General features: G+C 38.4%; 1 protein-coding gene across 1 annotated transcript in view; it reads left to right on the top strand.

The window, feature by feature from the left end:
- The first annotated feature begins 355 nt into the window (after positions 1-355).
- The window catches only part of SPECC1 (sperm antigen with calponin homology and coiled-coil domains 1), a 143,299-nt gene continuing 129,144 nt past the window's right edge, over positions 356-14,510 (top strand). The window contains exon 1 of the mRNA XM_023529853.1: positions 356-599. Within this exon, the coding sequence (XP_023385621.1) occupies positions 560-599 (40 nt within the window). The 5' untranslated portion in view covers positions 356-559. The remainder of the gene's footprint in view (positions 600-14,510) is intronic.

Raw genomic sequence — 14,510 nt, 5'->3', positions numbered from 1 at the left:
AACCCCAGGTTTTTCTTGTCCTTATAGACCTAATTTATCGCGCACAGTATTTTGCTTTTCCGGTGGCACGTGGCTTCAGCCTCCCTGCAGTGGGGTTTCTCCAGCCTACCTTGTCCGGCTGCAGTTCTCGGCGTCTGCCCCTAGAGGCCTGAAGTTGGTCAGCTGTGCGTCCCTCCCACGCATGGGAGGGACTCTTTGGACGCTCAAGACCGATATGCAAATGAGGTGGGCGGGCCTCACCAGGCAGGCAGTCGGGAGTTGAGGCGGGCGGGCGACCTGCGAGCAGGCGCTATGCAGATGAGATGGGTGGGCCGCGCAAGACGGGCGGTGAGGATCGTGGTGGGCGGGTGGTATGCAAACGAAGGGGCGGGGCCCTCCCGCGCGGGCGAGGAGCCGCTCCGCGGGCGGCCGCCGGGAATAGGAAGGCGCCCGGCCCTTTCTTCGACTGGAGCGGACCGCCGGACGCAGCTGCCTTGCCAGTCGGAGCCGGCGCGAGCTGCCGCACAGTGGACATCGTGTCCGAAGCTGGCCAGCCGGCCGCTGCCCGAGTCGGCTGAACATGGGTAACCACTCGGGGCGGCCTGAGGATCCCGAACCAGGTCTGTGCAGTTGGCGGGGGTCGCGCCGCGCCCCCTCCCCGGCCGAGCGCCCTTCCCCCACCCGCCTCCCCGGCCAGCGGCAGCCGCTCTACTCGCGGGCGCCAAGGGGGCGAGTGGAAAGGTGGATTTCTCGGGATGTGATTCTTTCCTTTGGAATGCGCTCATGGGGTTGTGAAATTACCTGTGCCTGCTCCGCGACAAGGAAATACCCTTCACTATAAACACATACCTGGAAGCCCTGGGTCCGCCCAGACTCAGCAAGTGGGGCGGGAAGGAGCCTGGTTCCGTGGCCCGGAGCACGCAGGCCGGGCTGGTGGAGAGGGGTCCGGGTTGGGGGTGTCTTCTGTACAGATTTCATGGTGGAATCCGACTTCCCTCTCTTGTCTGCCACCTAGACAGGGTCTCGTATACACTGTGTAGGCAGTTGCAGACTTTCTAGGCATTTGCAGCAAAAAGTGTGACTTGGCAGTTGTTTTCTGGTTCATTGTCCATTTTACAGTGCATCATTTACATATCACACACTTTCTAGAGTCCCGTGGAAGGTGGTAACCCGTCAGCAGATCTATTACTCGTGGTCAGACCAAGGGCTTGATTGTGACTGTTTCTTACGCAAAATAGCCTATGCTATTCTGGGATACCAAAAAGTTCTCCGGTTTATAAGATTTTTGTTTTTTTTTTTCAGAAATTAAGTAAGCTTTTTGGAGAGTCAGCTGGGCCCTCGTTTTCATTTTCTGGTAGATCATCCTGGCCTCCAGCACAGATTTAGATGCTGATAACCACAGGGTTGTATTTAAAAACAAAACAGAACATTTTTATACTGTCACATGAAGCAAATGAGATTTAATTTAGCCCCAGAAATTGCATCTTGGCTGATTGGGGAGAGGTGGTTGACCTAATGCTGGAGTCCTGGGGTAGCAGGTGACGAGTCTGTATTGCTGTGACAGAACCAGAACTCTAAAAAAATTTTTTAAGGGAGTAACTTTTAAATGTGGATTTGAATGAGAAAATTGAGGTTTTGAGATGTGGAGCAACTTGTCCAAGTAACTTATTGCTTGAGTTGGAAGGAGTTTTGTAGCCTCAGCTCTTCACTCACCTCCCAGTGCCTCAGCTGCCTGTCTTGGCAGGGAGGCCAGGCAAGCTTAGACCATATCCTTGGGGCTGGGCTGAGTTGGGTGCTGCCCTGGCAGTTGTGGTACATTGGATTGGTACAACAACCAGGATCAGAAACTTTGACTGCCACAGGGGAGTACTGTGAAGAAAAGTTTTAGAGATGAGGTTACTACAAAGATCACATAGGGATTACTCTCTAAATTACACAGCACTTATCCAGACTTCTTTGGGCAGAATAACCAATATTTGCAAAATAACGTCTTTGTCATAAACGGCCCTGTGATAAACTGTTAGGTAAAGGGTATGTAACATTTAAAAAACCTCTCATTAGTACACAACTGACCAGGTATTGTGAAAACCCTGTGTATTATTTCCTTTGTATCAAATTGTGCAAAGACTGTCCCCCTTGCTAGAGCTTTTAAGAGTTACTTGGGTGCTTGTGTTCCAATTTCTAAGTGACCTTGCTTTTTAAAGCACTCTAATGGATAAGAGATGAAAAGGACATTTTTTTGCCAGGGACTTATTTAATTGCATTTTTCAAAGAGTACATTTAATTTCAGAATGAGAACTCAGTCTGATTTGCTGCAAAATAAGATACCTGATTAGCAAACCTTAGGAAAGACTTTAAATGCTAGAATATAGTTTGCTGAAAGTGTGAGTATAATTTTAAGTGCTCTCAATACTATGATGAAATGCTATAGAATGCATCAATGACATCCTGGAGATTAGAGTTTCCTTAAAGATTAATGTATCTTCATTGTGCATTGGACTAGAATCAGAACAAGTGCTTTAATGGGTTATCAGAGCAAGGGGCCCAGAGATTAGTGGTAGAGGTCAAGGGAAAATAGAGAGAAGCTAGACAAAGTGAGAGCAATACCCAAGTTCAGTTTTTACAGTTTATATATTGTAACGGTTTTGTCCTTTGAGACATAGACCCTTAAACGGAATTAGGAATGAATGAGGTTTATTAGAGAGTAATACCTAAGAAAGACAAAAGGGGTGGGAAGCAGAATTGGGCCAGGAAAACTTTAGACCATAAGGCAGATCCAACACTAAAGAAAGGAAAATGGGGAGGAGTCAGCAGGTTTGGGCAGGGAGAGCACAATGCAGATCTGACCAAGTTTTGGCCAACTGATTGGGGAGCTCTAGAGTTGGACAGAAATGGCCAGTCCCTAGTCCTCTTACTGTGGTCAGTCACTGTGTGAGGCTGCCTGGAAAGAATGTGCCTTCAGCTCAAAAGCCAAGTTGAGTCCTGGGATCCTGGTGACACTAACAGCTGGAGGTGTTAACCAACTGCAGTTCTTGCAGCTGAATGCCCAGTTCTTTCTCGACTAAAGATCCAGGTGGTACACCTCATGGTTGGTTTCCACAGGACCTCAGGAGCCTCAGCAGGTGTGGGGATGGTCTGTTAAAAAGGTAAATCATTTAAAATCCACATCTTAGCACCCCTTCCCCTTCCTTGCTTAAAAGAGCTGGAATTGTCCTGTCTTTTTCAGGTGGAAGTTCTTCATCCTTTCTGGGGTACACCTGAGGCAGAAGGCAGGTTTTCAACTGCTGCTGCTTTTCTAGCCCTGGAATTGGCTGTGGTGGTAGCAAGACTCCTCTTTTGTAGTGTCTGCAATCCTTTGAGTTGGGTCATTGTGACTTATCGTGGTATTGCAGAATGGGTAAGAGAAATGGATCAAGTTAAAAACATAAAAATTTGCAGAAAAAGGGGCAGCTAGAATCAGAACATATTGATGACCAGATCTCTGATTTCTTAGACGGTCCCAGTTAGTAGCCCTTCAATTTCCAACTGGGTTGTCAGTGCTTGCGTTGTCAGAGAGGGCTGCTGGGCGTTATTTGTGCAGATTGTGTACTGTTCAAAGGCATCTGGGAAAAGGGATGAGTGGGCCAGTTGGGGTTGTATCAGTCCAGAGGAAGGGGTGCCATTTCGCGGTTTTGCCTTTTTATATTCACAGAAAGGCTCCCAATATGCTAAAGGAGGCCTTAGTAGAAAGTGAGCTTAGAAAGCTTTCCACACTATCACTGCTAGCTGCTTACTGTTTGCTTTAATTGTCCATATATGTGTTTAAACAATGAATTGAAATGATATGAAACAAAAGTAAAAACTTATTCCCATTCCCTTTCAGGTCCTACTCTGTATTAGTTATAATTAATGGTAACTTTGGTTAATGAGGAATCCCAAAAGAGCCATTAAAAGTTGATTTCTCCCTCATATCATAGTCTGGTGTGTGATGGGGGCAGCAAGCTGGGGAGTTAGAGGCGTTCGAGACTGAGAGTGGCTCCCAAGTTGCACTGGATCTGCCAGCAGTCAGGAAGAGAGCGAGCATGTGGGGAATCCTACAGGAGGTTTTAAGGGGCTGGCCTGGAAGTTGTGCACATAATTTCCACATTCCACTGGGCAGACCCAGTCATGTAGCCACATCTGGATGCTAAGGGATTGAAAAATGTCTTTGCGGAGTGCCAAGCAGGGGACAGCTGTCTCTAGATATGATGACTACTCACAACCACATTTCTGTCAATATTTTACTAAAAAAGTTTTAATCAGAAAAATCGAAAACCATATAAACAACCATGTACCTACCACCTAGATTCTACAATTAACATTTTGCTTTATTTGTATATGTATCCATCTATTTGTCTCTTTCTCCATCCATTATACCATCTTATTTTTTATGCATTTCAAATAAATGGTGGTTATCTCTATAATTCTACATTATATACTATACCTGTACTATTTCTTGATTTATTAGCTTTTGAGGCTATCTGCTAACCCTTACTCTGAAAGTTCAGGAATTAAGTGCATTTTTACTACTATATTCTTCTCCTCCATTTCTGCAAGTCATACTTAAATTTTCTGAATTTCTTGTTAGTATAGTAAAATGCTAATGGCAGAATACAGGCGGTGGATATACAGTTGCTCACTGAAAGGTTTTCAAGTTTGCTATATGAAATTTTCATTTAAAAAACTTTAAAATTCTGAAGAAATCTTCTATTGTTTACCCCACTATTTCTTAACTAATAAACCTTAAACAGTGTCCTTGGCTAGGTAAATGAGGATATGATATTCCTAAATTTCTTCTGCCTTTTGTCCAGCATCCTTTGAACCCTATTCCTGGTCTACCTTTCAACTTTTCAGATGGCTAGAGCATTAATTAATATTATTAAATATTCTGTGCATTGTTTATAGTTTGATTCTAAAAATTAAAAACCAGTCAGCATTTACAATATTAGGATCCCATAGGCATCAGTTATGGGACAATCAGCTAGTGCATTTAGGTTTACAGAGAAAGAAATATAATCTTACCTTACTTAACTTGTGATCTGTGACAGACGTTATTACTTTGAAAGAAAATAGAAGTAAGGAGTTGGTACAAGTATTTATGATTATTTACTTTTTAAATTATTTTAACATGCTTTTATCCTATTATCCAGCTTCTCGATTTTACAGATTGTTTCAGAAAATTCATTTTCTTTTTGAAGACAGAAAGCAAGGTGCTTAATAAGAGTATATAGGCTTTGGAGGCAGACTGCCTGCCTGTTCATAATCTTAGCTTTGTCAATTTACAGCTCTGAGACTTTGGGCAGATGATTTAAGCTCTTTGAGCCTCAGTTTCTTTATCTAGAAAAGGGGATGGTAATATGACATACCTCAGGGTTGTTGTGGTGATTAATTGATTAAAAGAGGTGAAGGGTTAGGACAAGCTCACACATAGAAAGTGCCCCATAAGCGGTAGTTGTTAGTATTCCTAGCCTCCTCCCAACTTCATGTTTTAGTTTGGACTTGGTCGCCTTCTTTTCCTGTCTCACTCTCAAGTTAGCCCACTACTTCTTGGATCCTTTTTCTCTTTTTTGCATTCCCTTTGTTTTGACTGGAGTATTTCCAATGATCCTCTGTGTTGCCAAACTTTTATATATTCTGTCATCTCTATATTCACCTTTTTCTTCCAGTTTTCTAGTGGACTGTTAAAATTTCATCAACTATGTTTTCTATTTCCAAATATTTTTTTGTCCTCTATTCTTTCTTGTTTATAGCAGTTTGGGCTTAAGTTATAGAGAGGGGAGTAGAGTTGGCCAGAGGGCTTGACCAGATGAGTTAGCGGCTTTTGTTGTGTTAGTTTTAGATTTCAAGAATTCATCAGAATTTTTATAGTATTCACTAAGAGGGGAATAGAGTGCATTTTTCTCAGGTGTATCTTGTCCCATAGAAGTGGAACTAGTGTTCCGAGAGATATACTTTGGAAAATGTGCCCTTTTATAATTAATATTTATATATGTATATGTATGCATATATGATCTATGATAACATAATAAAAAAGATAAGTAATATCAGATATACCTATTACCATGGTAAATGTGAATGAGTTAAACTTACCATTAAAAAAAAAAAAAGAACCTCTTCCTCTAGATTAAGACAGAAAACAAAATATAGATGCTGCAGAAAAACATATTCAGGTAATACTTTGATTTTAAAAATTAAGTAAGTTAAAATTGTGAATAATAAAAAAACTAGGACTTTAGGCTTTCAGGTTCATTATCTTGTTAGTCTATTTATAAGCCCAGTAAAATTTAATTATATCTAATTAAGGAGATCTTTGATTAATATTCAGTACATTTATAAACTTAGTTAATACATTTTAAATATTTTAAATTGTTTTTTAATTTAGTATATTTAGATTCCTATTAAAGTCTGACTGACAAACAATCCAGTTTGTCTTATAAATTTCATAATTATTTTTATAAGCATAGCGATTCTTAAGTCTTTTTATATATTCCAAAACACACATTCTCTTTTTACATGTATGTATATGCACACTTTCAAATTAAAGTTACAAATTAATTACATATTACACATTTTTAATTAGAATCAAGAGGCTGATCTGTAACTCTTAATAGGTCTAATTCTCTTAAACATTGAATATATAATTCCAAAATGCAGGTATTTCTTAATGCATAGTACTATTAATACTTGTATAATTCTTTAAAATATTTCTCTAGTTGATTCTAAATTTTGGGGGATTAAAAGATGTTTACACAAGTGTTTTATTCCAAATAATAAATAATACTCTGATTTTGTCTCATATAATTTTGAGGATTGCCTTCTCAGTTTGCTGGGGTTTTTTAACCAACAGAGATCCTTGACATGGACAAGGACAGGATTCTTACTCCGAATATGAGCTTGAGTCCCATTTGTTGTGATTGGGGCATATTCTTGAACATACTCAATTTGAGCATTAAAAAGATAATCTGTACAGGATAAATTTTCGCAACCTTTATCTGAGAATATCTATTTTTTGCCTTTATCCTTATTGATAGTTGTCCTGAGTGTAGAATTCTAGGTTGAAATCTTTGTAATCTCTCTATAACATTGACTTCTAAACTTGAAGGAGGTGTTCTTGATGCTCATGTGCTTTAGATTCAAAATTATATTTTACTTAATTCTTATAGCCCCTAATAGGAGCCTGAGACCTCTGTTTAAATAATCATATCACTTGATTAGAGTTTGCACTTCTTTGACACTTAAAATATGTAAATATTTTCCTATCTACTTCTAAGGACCTTTGACTTGATAGATCATTACCTGCTTTTCTTATACTTTCTGTTTCTTAAGGTGGTATCTTTCTTAACAGTAAAACAAAATGAAATTTAACTGTGGCTCTCATGGCTCTGTCTGACTTATGGGGTCATTCTACTGAAACAATGGTATCAGTTAAAGATACAAACACCACAAAGTACCTTGTATCAGACAGGACCTTCTATATTGATAAAAGTATAATTCAAGAAGGAAAGGTAGCAGTTACAAAATCCAGTACACTAACTAGCAAAACAGTGGAAGTGACTAAAGTAAATCTATTAGAAATGCTTGGAAAAACTCACAAGTAAAATGAGAGAATTCAACAACGAGTCTTGCACAATTTTTCTCCATTGTTCATGGAATGGTGAAAACATTGATCTAAACCAGAAAGAAAACCTCATTATAATCTCGTAAGGGAAATTTTACTGGTCACTCTGTAATCATAATGCAATAAAACTGTAGATCACAAAAGCTGAAATTTAAAAAATTTAATCTATTTAGAAACTGACCCAAATAGGAACTGAAAACTATATGGAAAAATAATTAGAAAAATAATTCGGAAGTACTTCATGAAGTTACAAATAATGACAAATTCATTCCTCTGAAAGTTTTTGTTATCAAAAAATAAAAAAAATGAAAATGAATGGAGTAATTACTATATACAGAAAATTAGGAAATAAACTATAAAAGAAATCTGGGAAAACAGGAGGGAGTTTTTTAAAAGGGCAGTTTAATAGGACGTCATTTAAGATTGTCAGTTGTCTCTTCTCTTACCCTCAGCACTTAGCAATAGCACCTGACACATGGTTGGCACTTAGCAAATATTTGTTGAATGAAAACAGAAAAAGAAAAACAATAGAATTAAAAATATCTAAGAGTAGGTTCTTTGTTAAAACTGTGAAGTAAATAAGCTGTAGTTAGACTAATTAAGAAAAAAGATAACACAAATACTCAAAATTAGTAATGTAAGAATGTATATAATGAGAGATGTGAGGATTAAAAAAATGAACAAAAAAATAGAAAATTTTGATGAAATCAAAGTTTTCTTGGAAAATGAAACCACTGAAATTAATTCATGAAGAAATGTGACACTTAGAAAAATAATTTGGAAAACATCACAAAGTGACTAAGAAAATAGCTTCTAAAACAATTCTGAGCCTAGATGTTTTTATAGGTAAAGTTTTTGGAATATAAGAAAAATATGTCTGTACCATTTAAAGTCATCTAATGGTTTGTTTCTCAAAGATTACTATATTACAGAGGGTACAGGTGATGCTTTAAGATGTATATAGATGTATATATACATCTTATTTTAATCATTTTAAATGTTTTAGAAAAATTGTAACCAATATGTCTCGAATTTATGTCTGGTGCTTAGGAAGATATTAGGTTAAAAAAAAGTACCTAATATTGAGCTTATGCAGAAAAATATTAAATATATGAGTCAGGTAAATGCAAATATAGCCAAAATTGTCAAACATTATACTCAAATAATAGAAACTTGAAAAATATTGTGAAGGACATAGAAAATGGAAAGCATTCTAATTTAACAGTTTATTTTAATGCTACTCCTTGTACCAAAGCCTTTCAAAGATAGAACTAACAAAGAAAGCCAGAGTTTATTTTCACTTGTTAGATGTACAAGTCCTAAATGAAACATAAACCAAATTTAATCTAACCATATATTTTAAATTATTAAACCACTGGTAAAAAACTAGTTCATTCCAAGAATACAATAATATTATTATATAATTAATTTAAAATTGTTAGACATCAGTAAATTTAAAGAAAAAAATTTCATCTTACTATATATCAGTGCATTTAATAAAATTTAACATCTACCTCATAAATATTTAATAGGAATGGATGGATCCTTTCTTAAGATAATAAAATGGTCTGAAAGCCACACACATCATACTTAACAGGAAAACGAAAACATTCTGTAAAGGTCAGGAAAAAACCAGTGGTGCCTGTACAAGACATTGTTTTTAGATAGATTAGCCAAAACAGTAAGATTTTTTTTTAAAGTTTATTAAAAATAAGAAAGAATTTGCATTATTTGTAGGTACTGTAATTATCTTATTAGAATAGCCAAGATGATCAACTGAAAAACTATTAAATGAGAATTCAATAAGGTAACCAGCTTGGAAGTACATCTATATATTCATATATGTATGAATATGCTTATATATGCATGTATGTATGTATGTAGCTTTCTTTATGTTAGTACTAATCAGAAATGATTTAAAAGGTCACATTCAGTCACAGCATGAGCAAAGGTATAAAGCCTGGGGTAAAAATAAGGAATGTGCAAGGCCTCTGTGATAATCTATAAACTCTACTCGGAGAATAGACTCTAGTGATGATGAAATAGATATCCTCTGTTATGTGGAGGAATTATATATATTACATCTTTTAAAATCAGAAATAGTTGCCAAATTTTTGTCAAATGTCCTGATGTTTTGCTTTTTCTTTTTAGACATACTGATTTGATGGATTTGAAAAATTATACCTTATAATGAAATTTTAATTCAGGATTTTCTAAATTGTCCTTTTGGAATGTTCTTTTTTTAAATATGAAAGATAAATTAGCAGCATACGTTTTTATTGGTTTCATGTTGGCTTATATGTAAAAAATGGTGTCCGTGCAAGGTGCTCTGGTGACCCCTTTCACATGGACATTGTGTAAGAGATGGTTCTTTTCCAATCCAAATAAGAACCACTTGAGAACCCTTGTTGGTCTTACTTCCATGGCCCCTGTCAATCTTTGGTGGCCCTAGTAAAAAGGAGAGTTTTATTGAATTGATGGAAGCTGGCCGTTGTATTTCCAGGAAATTTTTGAATTCTCAGGAGAAAGTTGGTTTGATATTTCAAAATTAATGTTATTGACCAAATATTTAAAAATGAGATAAAAAAAATCACATAATGTTATGAACTTCAGAAAAGCTTGTTTCACAGGAAGACTTTTTCTGATTTCCTATGAAGATAACTCAAATATCCTGGGCCAAGGACTTCCCCACACAGGGAACTTGCCCACCATTTCCTTTCATCCCTGTCAGAGAGACTGAACACAGCCCACCACATCTCCATTTCCCTCTGTCTTTCAGAACTCATACCTCTTCCTCAGTATTTTCTTACGAATATTCCCTGCCTCTGCTTATATTTTTTAACCCTTGCTCTGTTACTTCAGAAAAATTAGTCTTCTTTCCTTCATTCTTTATCCTGCCCTCATTTCCAGCTATTCGTTCCAAGTTGAACCTAATTATGGCTAAATGTTAAGATTAAGGGTTATGATAAACCTGGAAAAGTAGTCATAAATTTTGACCTGAAACTATATCAAATAAAGAACTAGTTCAAACAACCTCCAGAGCCCTTAAAAATCCCCTTTGTTTTTTCTGCCAAAGAATTCATCTCCTTCCTCTAATTGGTCTTGCTTTTCTCTCTAGCACTAGCAGCCAAATTAAAAAAAAAAAATCTTGGAAGGTTAAATTATCAGCAGTCTAACCTTCTGATTTATCAACAGATAAACAAAGAGCCTATTCATTGTAGTCATAGAACTATTATGAAAATTATGTGTATAGTTTTTTTTATTTTGGTCTCTTCTCTCCTTTCAATCTGAATACATTACATTGTGCCAGTATTACATGGAATCATGCTCACAAACTGGACCAGAGATGTGGTAAAACAGTTTGCAGGTTAATAAAGTGTGCATGTTGCGGAGTGTCTTTGTATGTGTATTTTTTGTTTGCATTTGTATTTGTGTTGCTGTGTCTGTGTGTGCATGTCCCTCATGACTTCCCTGATATCTTAACCTTTTGTGGCATTTGGCTTTTGTGCCTTGGTGGGAATTTTCAATCAGAAATTGTAATTAAGAAAGAAGAAAGAATGAAAATCAAGAGATAACAGTAATTGGAGCAGTGATTGTATGTTACTATAAACTAAGTTAAAATGTCCTATTCTTTATAATAAATTCTGGTATCCAGAGTCTTATGCTAATCATTTCGTACACAAAATAGTTCTTAGAGAATTACAGACATCCCCTTTTTGTTTACTATTCCCCATTACTCAGGTCATCACTGTCAGTGTCAATTAGGTTATCAGCCTTGACTCTGAGGGTGCCCTGGCAGCTTCCTGATGTCTGCAGGTCAGTCTACACCAGGGTCATAGAATTACACACATTCTGGATTTCCCTCACAAACCTGCTGCCTCGAATCTGTTTCCACCTGCCTGGAAACGAGTAACCAAAGCTGCCAGAACTGTGTCTTAAGCAGAAGAACTTCTAGTAATGAGAGAATGCGAAGTTTAAGGCACAGATATTTTTAACTTCTCTGAGACCCCTTCTCATTCCCAATTAATGGCAACATTGCAGGTAGCTGCATGGCTGCGCACTTGGGCCCTAACACTCCAGTTCCCTGCCTTAGCGCTCCCCTGAATTCTCAGGCATCCTTTGTGTTCCCTCAACCACACCTCGCTCCTCCTCCTCGCCCTTTGCAGGGATTCTCCTCTCATGAGCTTTGCAGCCAAATCCTCCGTAGCCTGACCAGAAGTCCCATTCTGTCCGGGATTGTCCCAGTTAACATCCACTGCGGGTCAGTTTACACTTACTAACTTTACTCTCAAAGTGCCGCCATTTGGAAAATATATCTTCATCCTACTCCCCATCCTTTCAGGCCTCCTCAGCTCAAATGTCACTTCCCCATGTAGACTTTTTCCCTGCCAGGTAGACTTCTCCTCCCCCAGGGGGTTACATCCTTTGTTTGTTGAGGCTGCTAAATAATCCCCAGAGCTTGGCTGGGCTGAGTCAGGGTTGGTGAGAAGAAATTTAGGCTTTTTTTGGCATGAGGACCCATGCTGGGCTTGACTGGGTGGAAGTGAGAGTGGAGAGGCACTAGGTACTAGGAGGGTCAGGGAGGAATGTGCAAAAGAGGGACAGGTGAACAGAAGGTGAAATGAAGAGAGGGGAGAGCAAAGAGGAAATGTGGGAAAGTGCTGTGGACTTGGATTTATAGGATGGCTTACCAACGTGATCATTGGCTTGATTATAAACAGATTACATGAAACAATCAAACTCCATTTTCCTAGGTGACAGGTTGGAATACTAGACAAAACTCTGGATTCGGAGACAGATATTCAAGGTTCATTTTTCTCCTTTGACCTTGATGGGTTTTCATGATGGTGAAGGGCTTGAGCTATATATGATATATCTTCCACCTTTTAGAAGTGTATGATTTTGTCATATGCTTTGAAGAGGCCAGACTAGAAAGCATTTTGAAATTTCTACAGAGTTCTGTATTTTTTCCAATTGCAGGCCAGAAAGGAAAACTTCCAAATAAGGATGCATGAGCTACTCTGGGAAACAAAGGGAAACAATAACTAAAATACAAGTCTAGCCTTTGCCCTGGCATGAAAAGAATGCAGACTGTTAACTGACCTAAAGGTTTCTGTTTTATTTCATATTTAGGTGAAATGGTCAGCTCTGATCATTATTCCCAAAGAAGTTTCTCTTCAGACTTTTAAGATATTTGCGTAATATTGAGATGATTATATTATCCTCGAGAGTGCTGTGGTCACCTTTCTCTGTAAAACAGCCATGCTTAATTGTATATGTACCAGGAGCAGTGCTTAAAAGCTAAATTCAGAAAAATTAATCTAGACTCACAAATGATTATGGTAGACATTCAGTAAACACCCCTATTGATACTATCACAAACATTGCTAGGTCACCTCCCAACAGTTTAGCCATCTAAACATAAAGGAATGGTTCAGTAATAATGGTGATTTAATTCATTGGATATTATGCAGACAGCCATCTAAACTGTAATTGTGAGGATTATACCCAAGGATGAGAGTGTTTGATATAAAGGTGAATGAAAAAGCTGAATGCAAAATCGTATGCATACCAATTAAATCTTTGTAAAAGTGTAGTCCAGAGGACACAAATTGAAAACCTCATTTGTCTTATGGCCTATCTTAGAGTTTTTTGAGTAAGCATGTTTCGATGGAACCCGAGCTCACGTGTGTCACATTTCCTACCACTTCTTTGGTGCCTTACCTTTCATAGACATTTATTTACCTGTTTGGCTCTATAGGCAGTTGAATTCTTGACCTCTGATTAAAATAATGAGACTAATTAAAATGTAATAAGGCAAAATTAAAGATTATTTTAAGGTTAATTAAAATAATTAAATGAATATACTACGCATATAATGAGGTTATAATGGGTTGTCTTGGTTGCTTCCCAGGGAAATATGCCTTGATACAGATTTATGGGGTATGCCCGTGGAAAAAATACCTACGAGGGGGTGAAGGCAACAGGACAGGGCAGAGGGAGAAGTCGAAATGTGATGCAATTGCAGCAGCTTTCTCACTCCGTCCTAAGGGGAGCTTGAGCTAGGATGGTCCTCCACAGTTGTCACAAGTTAAGGCTCAATGGTCAGACCTTTATACCTTCCTCCCAGGAGACATGGTAAGGCTTCAGGGGAGATCTGTTTCCTTGCTTTTTGCAGCAGTCTTTATTTCCTTTACAAATTCTGCCCTGGAGAGGGCATTCTGATATCCTGAATGCAAAGAAACATTCACCCAGTATTTTCTCCCTTATAAAGTTCACTCTCAGGGAGTTGGCTCCACAGCTGACCACAGGATCTGCCCGCACACAGACTAGCTGACTCAGGAGGTCAGCACCCAGGCCTGACTCACTCTCTTCCACTCCTTGCTGCGGCCCTTGTCAGGGCCTGTTTCCCCAGGACATCTGGTCAGGACCTCATAACCACCTCCTTTGTGCCTATGGCTGGGTGGGGAGGCTAGGTCACTGCTTGCCCTGTGGAGTGGAGGGTGAGAGTTAGAGACCTTGTGGTATTGTGATATATAAGAAATAAGTATTTGGTCCCCAGTTCCTGGCACAGAACTTATAAAACCCTTGGAATTTCTGAGAGATAGGGGTAAGAGGAGCGTCTTTCATTCATAATAAGCCCCTTTTAACCATACTTGAATTTATGCTCTTGGAGAATGAGGGCTGGTTGTCTGAGGAACCAACCATGTGATTAGTGGGTTGGAACCTTTAGCCACACCCCTGGACCACTTGAGAAGGGAGAGGGATTTGGAGATTGAGTTTTACCTCCAAGGATCAATGATCTAACCAGTCATACCCATATAATATCACCTCCATAAAAATCCTAAACAGTGGGTTTTGGAGAGCTTCCGGATTGCTGAGCACATCAAGATGC

This window comes from Pteropus vampyrus, unplaced genomic scaffold (assembly GCF_000151845.1).
Source record: "Pteropus vampyrus isolate Shadow unplaced genomic scaffold, Pvam_2.0 Scaffold44, whole genome shotgun sequence".
Lineage (NCBI taxonomy): Eukaryota > Metazoa > Chordata > Mammalia > Chiroptera > Pteropodidae > Pteropus > Pteropus vampyrus.
Note: the sequence above shows the minus strand (reverse complement) of the source record. Positions and strands in the feature narration are given on the sequence as shown.